The sequence below is a fragment of the Aquarana catesbeiana genome, linkage group LG06 (genome assembly GCF_042186555.1).
Source record: "Aquarana catesbeiana isolate 2022-GZ linkage group LG06, ASM4218655v1, whole genome shotgun sequence".
NCBI classification, from domain to species: domain Eukaryota; kingdom Metazoa; phylum Chordata; class Amphibia; order Anura; family Ranidae; genus Aquarana; species Aquarana catesbeiana.
In genome coordinates, this window is record NC_133329.1 from 330,091,436 (window position 1) to 330,100,428 (window position 8,993).

Sequence of the window (8,993 nt, forward strand, 5' to 3'; positions counted from 1 at the left end):
TTGAATGAGGAGGCTGCCGGTCTATCAATTTGGGAACAGATGGAGATTTGAACATTAGAAGATAGAGCAGATGCACCTTGTGGATCTGATTGCAGTATACAGATCAGGGTGGGTTTCTCTGATAGGGATCGGAGGTAGGGAACATTACATTTGTGAGCCTTACAATCTGGAAGAGAAGTCCACTCATCTGGGAGCTTCCCATTCATCAAAGTTTTTAAAAGTCCGCTGATTGTCCCACCAACTGTGAGCTCCACCTGGAGTCCCAGCCAGGCTCGCCTCCTGATTGGCTGCCTGTTAGCATGTGACCAGCCCTCTCTGCACCGGGCAATATTTACCAGCTCAGGAATGAAAGAAGTCCACAAGACAAGATCAGGTAAAACTCGGAGTGGCCGGGGAGGTCCCAGCAGTCTGAAGATCCAGCGCTGCCCCAGCCAGAACTCCACCGGGAAATGAATACTTACCTGGAGTACACACCGTGTGGGGATGTTGTAGCCTTCTCGCCCAAATTCCGCAGAGAGGGATCCCTGCAGCCCTATCCCGGGAATGGGGTGGACAGTCATTATGCGGGCAGCCTACCGATCGGTGTCCATCAGGCTTCCCATCAGTCCTCAGCACTGTATGCTCCGTGCAGCCTGGATGTCCCTTATGAACCGAGCGCACCTGCTGACTACAATTACCTATCAGTCAGCCCGGACTACGACTTTTCCTATGGATCTATGGAGGACCCTGGGGGTCACATCCAATACACCGGCCCCGTCTTCCCGGGGAACGGATCGTACTTTCTGAACGGGCAGCTCTCCTATAAGACCTTTGGGGAGGACACTCAGGGGGGGCCACGGAAGGAACAGCTGGACCTCCACCCTGGGAACCTCCAAAACTTCTCCCCTTCTCTTGGATCCTACCCCAAACCCAACTCCCCATTCTCCGAGACACACAGCACAATCAACACTTTTGATTGGATGAAAGTTAAGCGGAACGCTCCTAAGAAAAGTAAGTACAAAGAGACTCCCCGATTTGGGGGAAAAAGTCTATATTCCTAATGCCAATTAAGGAATTTTTATTAAAATGTACGAAATGGGTGAGCAAACTGCACATTTTCGTTTTGATTCATTATTTTGTCCCTTTTTTATGGGGATCTTTTGGGAAAATTGGTGCATCTTGAAAACTTTGATAAATAGACACAATTATTGTAAAATATTATTAAAGGGAATTTACTAAGATTGGAGCAGCTGTGCACGGCAACCAATCAGCTTCTAGCTTCAATTTGTTCAGTAAAGCTATAAAAAATGAAGCTAGAAGCTGATTGGTTGCAATGCACATCTGCTCCAATCTTAGTAAATTTCCTTTTAATAATATTTTACAATAAAGCTGTCTATTTGTCTAGGTTTTCACCCAAGATTTACCCATTTCTATGGGAAGCTTATGGTAAAATTGATGAATCCTTGGGTGAAAATTTTGATAGACACATTGTAATGTAAAATATTATTAACGGGAATTTACTAAGATTGAAACAGCTGTGCATGGCAAGCAATCAGCTTCTAGTTTCAACTTGGTAAGTTAAGCTTCAAAAATGGAAGCTAGAAGCCATTGCACAGCTGCTCCAATCGTACTCGATTCCCTTTAATAATATTTTACAGTAAATGTGTCTATTTATCAAAGTTTTCATTCAATACCCATTTTCTATGGGAAAATTGATAAGTCTTGGGTGAGAACCTTGATGAATTAATAAAATAAGCTTTGGAGGTGATTATTAAAGTGGATTTACAAAGATTGGAGAAGCTGTGCATGGCAACCAATCAGCTTCTAGTTTCCAATTTCAAAGCTTAACTGAACACGTTGATGCTAGAAGCTGATTGGTTGCCACGTACAGCTGCTCCAGTTTCAGGCTGATCATACACTTTTTTTCATTCTCCTTTTAGATTTCCTGATTGGATACAAATGCATTCATTTGTTTTGGTAACTAATATTGTACAAAGTCAGATTGGGGGAGATTTACTAAAATTGGTGCAGCTATGCATGGTAGTCAATCGGCTTCTAAATTCAGCTTGTTCTATTAAGCTTTGACAATAACCTGGAAGCTGCATGATTGCTTTCTATACACCATATTTTGCACTCCCCAGTTTTAGTACATAACCCACATTATGTAGTAGTGTATGGCCATTTTAGGTGTATATAAAAGTAGCCATAGGCGTGTAATTGTGATATTGTTGAAACATAGAGCAGAAGGTAACTGTGTATCAATTTGTGTTTAGTGATTCATTTTTTTGTAGCCGATTGTAACAGTTTTTATCCCTTTGACAGCTTCAGCTTCTGACTATGGAGTGAGCAATCCTCCCAGCACGATGAGAACAAACTTCACCACCAAACAGCTTACAGAACTGGAGAAAGAATTTCATTTTAACAAATACTTGACCAGAGCCAGGCGCATAGAGATTGCCAACTCCCTCCAGCTGAATGACACTCAGGTGAAGATCTGGTTCCAGAACAGAAGGATGAAGCAGAAGAAAAGGGAGAGGGAAGGGATCCTGCCCAGTCCCCCCAATCCAGGGACTGTCACTGTGGACTTTCAGCAGAAAGCAGCCCATAAGACTGAGCCCCTTTCCCCATCCAATGAGATCCTCTCATCCTAGAGACACTTACAGTCCCGACTTCATCTGCTGCCTTTGCACTATGCAATGCTATTGTACTTTTTTCTGGGTGGCTGAATGAGAATGAACACTGTGCATATATAGGGGGAAATAGCCCAGAAATAGCCTTCTCTTTGCAGTATTCAGGGAAAGTCGCATGCAACACAACGAATCCTGGTTAGGAGCTTCTATAATCGTTTCTTTGTGTTGGTCTATTGAGTTTACTTAAAGGGGCATGCCATGCATGCACCCACTATGCAAGTACTGATGGCCAACAACTTTGGATGGCCATAAATGGGGTGATTTTTTGAAGATTAGACCTTTGAAAAAGATTGTAAAGTCTTAACAATGTTCAAAAAATGCAAACTATTGTTCACAATGGGCCCATTTTTGTTTTTGTTTTGTACTGAAAAGTTTACATCCCAGTTATTTTTGTTTTATTGGTGTAGCTTATTTTGCACAGCCACTTTATAGCCCCCCATCTCTGCAATCATTTGCGTCGATAACATCTGTTGTTGCCAATCATCTGGCGATTAAAACAAACAAAAAAAATTTGTTTGTAAATATTTTCAATATCTAAAAGTTTATCTGTCTTTTTTAAAAAAAATTTGTACACAATCCTATCATTTGTTGCAACATTTCTTTAAAATTGTTTCAAAATTGTTCCATGGATGGCCAGGCTTACTTCAGTTTGGTGGCATCCATGTGTTCAACCAAAGATGGAATTGTAATGCAACATGTTTTTTTTTAACATTATTTAAAAATGTCAATATTAACAGTTTATCAGTCATTTTGTGATCTATTTTATACACAATCCAACTGTTATAGCAAAATTTATTAAAAGAGATTTGAAAATTGGTCCTTCGATGGCCTAGCTTACTCCAGTTTGGTGGCATCCATGTGTTCAACCAAAGGTGGAATTGTAATGCAACATGTTTTCTTAACATTATTTAAAAATGTCAATATCTGACCATTTATCAGTCATTTTTTAATCATTTTATACACAATCCAAGGTTATTGCAACATTTTTTTTCAAAACTGTTTCAAGATCATTCAATGGATGGCCAGACCTACTCCAGTTTGGTGACATCCATGTATTTTAACCAAATATGGAATTGTAATGCAACATGTTTTCTTAACATTATTTAAAAATTTCCATATCTGACAGTTTTTTGGTCATTTTGTGATCATTTTATACACAATCCAACCGTTTATAGCAACATTTCTTCCAAGCCGGTTCAAAATCACTCCATCCATGGCCAGGCTTACTCCAGTTTGGTGGCATCCATCTGTTCAACCAAAGATAAAATTGTAATGCAACATGTTTTCTTAACCTTATTTAAAATTTGCACTATTGCCTTTAAAATTGTTTTTCACTGTGAGTTAAAATGCCCAGTGAGATTGTATTTGATACCTCAGATATTATTTGGCCACATGGCTTAGTTTCTAATGTAACTGCTGTGTGTATATATATTTTTAAATACAAAATAAACCTGGAAAACGATTCAACCTCATGTATTTTTGTATAACAATAATAACCAAAGAATTGTACAATAAGAGTGTGTTTATGAGAAACAGTACACAATTTATTTAACTTCTAGAGTTTTTATTTTTTTATTTTTATTTTTTGGGAGGGGTGGGAGGTGGTGGTGGTAGTGGGGGGTCCTGTGCAGTTAGTGGGGAGATGAAAAGGTCACTCAAAGTCCATCATGGGAACATCAACCTTGTCTACTTTGTAATCCAAAAGAAAACTAAGAGTATGTGTAAGCTTGGTTGTTCTGTAGATTCAAACTTTATGCATATTAAAGGAGAATTCCACTTCAAACGGGTCCCTGGCTGGGAGAATTACAAATTCTCACTTTCAAAGTGAGCATCACAAAAGCCTCATCAAATCGTAAGCACACGTGTCTGTTTCTTTTCAACAAGTTCACTGGGTCACTGGAAATGGCAGCTTACCGACAATTGCAGCCAATCCACCATCATGATATTTCCTATGTGTCCTATCAGTAGAACAATTGCTGACACAGCCCATTGTAGACTGCAGAAAATGGGCGTGGCTTAAACCCAAAAAGTTCCTTTTGGAAGGTTCGGTGAAGTTTTTGAAGACCAGGATTTTAGTGTTACAGGAGGTCACGCCTTCCTACTATCTGCTAGATCAAAACTTTTACTAATTGTGAAGTTGATTTGGTAGATCAGCAATCTGATGCTACTAAATGTTGCCAAGACCCATTCCATGTATTTTTTTTTCGTTTTGTAATTAGATAATAGAAGTGAAAAATGTGTGTACATATGGGCAATATAAGGAGCATTTGCTGTAATTGTCGGTATGCTGCCATTTCCAGTGACCATATTAAGCTATTATATATATTTTTTTATTTAACGTCCAAAAATTACTTTTTTTATATGTAGCTAAACCCAAACAAACTATATATACACGATATGTCGTTTACTTGCCTTCTGACCATCTGCCCCCAGTAGCTATCTAATGTAAATGAGTCCCTGCTTAGAACAACAGACCTTCTTGCTGGTATGACACTTCAAAGACGGTCACCTGTGTCGTGACCCCTGCGTTCCCCTGGTCACCTTTGATATTGCAATGTCCCTTTCTTTGATAAGAATCAAAACCCCTTCGCTTAAAAAAAAACAACAAAAAACAGGCACATTTGGGGAAACAAACCTGATTTGCCGGGACACATCGTCCAGCTTTGTACACACATCTTGGGAAACCTTAGATTGGGAACAGAGGCTGACACTTGTTAATGTCATATCAGATGTCCTTTGTGCAGATCAAATGTGTCAAGAGACAAAAGTGTATTTGGCAAAGGAAGTTTCAGTGTACACGATTCCTATTTAAATGTTTATTTCTGTAGAAAACCGAGGCCAGCCTATATCTGTGACATTGTGACAACAGGATGGCATCCTTCCCACCCAATCTATGCAGGGAGCCAGGGTCACTCAGAGTTCAGCTCAGACAAGGAGGGTATTGTGATGTCACAGTCTACAATGGTCACTAAGTGGGCTCTCTGCTTTATGAATCACAATCCCAAGGGCACAAATGAGGTACTCTTCTATTATTATATTGATTAGAGCATCAGTACTGGAGGCCTGAGGGACACTTCAGTGGGTTTTAGTATAGAAATCAAATAATTACCTGATTACCCAAAATTTGAAATACTAGTTTATGGAAAATTGGTGAGAATAGTTTTTGCGTTATGATGAACAAAATGATGGGTAATTAAATTATGATATAAATATATATTTGTATTTTTAAAATGCATTTGTATGATTAGATACTCAGAAAAGCTTCTGTTTTACTGAATCAGCATTTCTGTTCTATTTAATAACTCTCACTCTTTATTTCTTTCCCTTTCTCTCTGTCTTTTTCTCCCATTTCTGTTTTTCTGCCTTTTCTTTTTCTCTCCCCTCTTTCTCCCCCAATTTTCTCACTCTTTATCTCTCTCCCCTTTCATTTCTTTCTCCCTCCCACCTCTCTATTTTCCCCCTTTCTCTCTCATTCCCATCTCATTTTCTCTCCTTCTCTCTAATCTATACAGGTATATGCTGTGTTTTTAGATACTCCTACTCCCACTAATATGCATTTGCAATTTAAAACCTAATAAAAGTTTGAGGAAGAACCTTTATAAAGTTTCAAGGGCAGTACAGTGGCTTAGGCTATACGTTCACTCTTGAGCATTGCAAGAACGCGAGCAAAATTGTTTGGTTTCCCACAAAACATAGAAATGCACTGCCCCTTTGCATATGCACAATGGTGCCATTAAATGGGTTGTAAAGGCTCCTGTTTTTTCACCTTAATGCATCCTATGCATTAAGGTGAAAAAACACCTTGCGGTCACCGACCCCAAGCCCCCCCCCCCGTTTTATTTACCTGAGCCCCGAATTTCCGTTGGTGCATCCCCGCCGTCCCTCTCCACGGGTTCCCGGGTCTTGATTGGATAGATTGATAGCAGCGCTGCTGTCAATCAAATCCAATGACGCTGGTGCGGGGGGGGGGGGGCAAGTCCTGCATTCGGCCACTATGGGCGCCGAATGCTGGACTCGGGAGCGTGCCCATAAGTTAACCCCCCTCTGGAAACCGCTTCTCCAAGGGGGTTATCTAATGCGGGGAGGAGCCGCAAAAGCCGCCAAGGGACCCCAGAAATGGATGTTCAGGGCCACTCTTTGCAAAACGAGCTGCAAAGTGGAGGTAAGTATGACATTTATTATTTAAAAAAAAAAAAAAAAATGATCCTTTAGTATCACTTTAATTCTTAATGGCACCTCCACACATCCGTAAACATGCATGCCTAAATGCAGGGTGCTACAGCACCCTGCATTTCAGTCCAGCACACCAAAAGAGGCAGGGACTTCCTTTGAGCATTTCTTGCTCATGGCGCAGCCCATTGAAATAAATGGGCTGACATACATGTGATGCACAGAACCACACGCACGCTCCTGAGATCATCAGTTTGAATCCCAGTCAGGGCTCCCAGAATGCCTGAACAGTGTTTGCATTTGACTGGACAATGGTGTGATTTGGCTGACAATTTTGCTCCCAGCTTTTAAATCAAAGGTAGTTGGGAGTTTAGGAACTCGCCCATTTGGATCCCCAAGACTGTCTTCTAGGCCATAGATAGAGTGATGTTAGATTTCCTTTGGGGTGGGGGTGAGGGGCCCCTCGTATTAGACTACAAGTGCTGCAGCAGTATCACTGGAGGCCGCAGTTGTAGGTTCCAATGAGGTACACGCGGTTATTTACGAAAGGCAAATCCACTTTGCACTACAAGTGGAAATTGCAAGTGCAAAGTGCAATGGAAATTGCACTGAATGTGCACTTGGAAGTGCAGTCACTGTAAATCTGAGGGGCAGATCTGAAATGAGGGGAAGCTCTGCAGATTTTATCATCCAATCATGTGCAAGCTAAAATGCTGTTTTTTATTTTCCTTGCATGTCCCCCTCGGATCCACAGCGACTGCACTTCCAAGTGTACTTTCATTTCAAGTGCACTTTTCACTTGTAGTTTGCACTTGTAGTGCAAAGTGGATTTGCCTTTCGTAAATAACCCCCATTATCTCACTTAGTGTTCCGTGGGTGTAGTCAGAGCCCCTTATGCCCTTACTGGGTCTATGAGATCTGTTGTTAGAGTGTGGGAAGTAACCAGGAGAGCTGAAATCAAGGAGGACAGAGTAGTGTCCCCGTATATGCCATTGTGGAATAATCTTTAGCTGACTAATTTCTTTTCTTACTCCGACCCAATTATTTGGACGAGGTATGGGATTAAGACAGTGGGTTCTGTAGTTGGTTACGGGGTGCTCCTGACATTTGATTTACTCAAACGAAGATACCAAATCCCATATTCACTTATTTCGCAATCTCCAGTTCAGGCACGCTTTTTCTATCAAATTTGGAACTTCCAGTCTATGTGTGAGGGTTGGCAATTTGGAATCCTTACTTAGAGATAAAGACCATGCCAAAGCCTTATCCACTATTTACAAACAACTGTTCATAGATACCACCAAGATTTTGTCCTCTTGTCGCACTGCATGGTTGTCAGACGTCCCACAGCTAGACGGTGATGACTGGGACGATGTATGGAGTGCCACCTTTTCCAGGCTAGTGTCAGCACAAGATCACCTTAAACAAATTAAAAATTTTCCATAGAATTTATTTTACCCCCCCCCCCCCCCCAAGGTTTCGTGGATTTTTTCCACACTTTTTTCGAATTAATGGAGGTGTGCTGCTCCTGGGGCAGATTTTATGCACATATTTTGGCACTGTACACCCATCCAATTGTTCTGGTCAGAAGTTGTGGATTGTATTAAATTGGTCAAGGTTGTTAATATTAGCACTTCTATAGAAGTTTACTTATTGGGCCTGGTAGACCCTTTAGCACTCAAAAAGGTGATCCGTATACTACTTACCCTACTTTTGTTTTATGCATGTGAAATAATAATTCTGTCATGGAAGAAACAGGTGGCCCTCACCATCATGGCTTGGAAGGCATTAGTAAATAATGCTTTGCCTTTGTACATATCTTAGTAGAGGTGTACCAGCTAAATTTGAAAAGGTAAGGGGAGGGTGGATTAATGACAATTCCACTGCTTCAGATTGATTGTTAATACATGAAAGGTTCCTGCCAAGGGCAAGGTACTGATCCTTTGAGGACCCTGGTGAGCACCTGGTAAAGTCGCTATTGGTACTTTTGGGGTGTGGTGATTAGAAGCTGTAAATGCTTATTATGTACTCTGTATTTAATTCTTTAAACAAGTTTATCACTAATGTTGTATGGGAGCTGCATTGTTCACTGGTGCTGATGCATTGTAGTATAGAATGTTGAATGTTTCTAAGTTTCTAACTTTATATGAAAAA

General features: G+C 40.7%; 1 protein-coding gene across 1 annotated transcript; it reads left to right on the forward strand.

Moving 5' to 3' along the window:
- Positions 1 to 449: 449 nt before the first annotated feature.
- HOXD1 (homeobox D1) lies at positions 450 to 3,098 on the forward strand. Its single transcript, XM_073634958.1, has 2 exons — positions 450 to 990; positions 2,302 to 3,098. The coding sequence occupies exons 1-2, from the start codon at positions 450 to 452 to the stop codon at positions 2,628 to 2,630; spliced, it is 870 nt and encodes a 289-aa protein (XP_073491059.1). The 3' UTR covers positions 2,631 to 3,098.
- The last annotated feature ends 5,895 nt before the right edge of the window (positions 3,099 to 8,993 follow it).

Bases quoted from the DNA above. Each gene is read 5' to 3' on its own strand.
- HOXD1 (XM_073634958.1), top strand. From the start codon at position 450: ATGAATACTTACCTGGAGTACACACCGTGTGGGGATGTTGTAGCCTTC. The intron at 991-2,301 runs GTAAGTACAAAG...TCCCTTTGACAG, and splicing joins GCGGAACGCTCCTAAGAAAA to CTTCAGCTTCTGACTATGGA.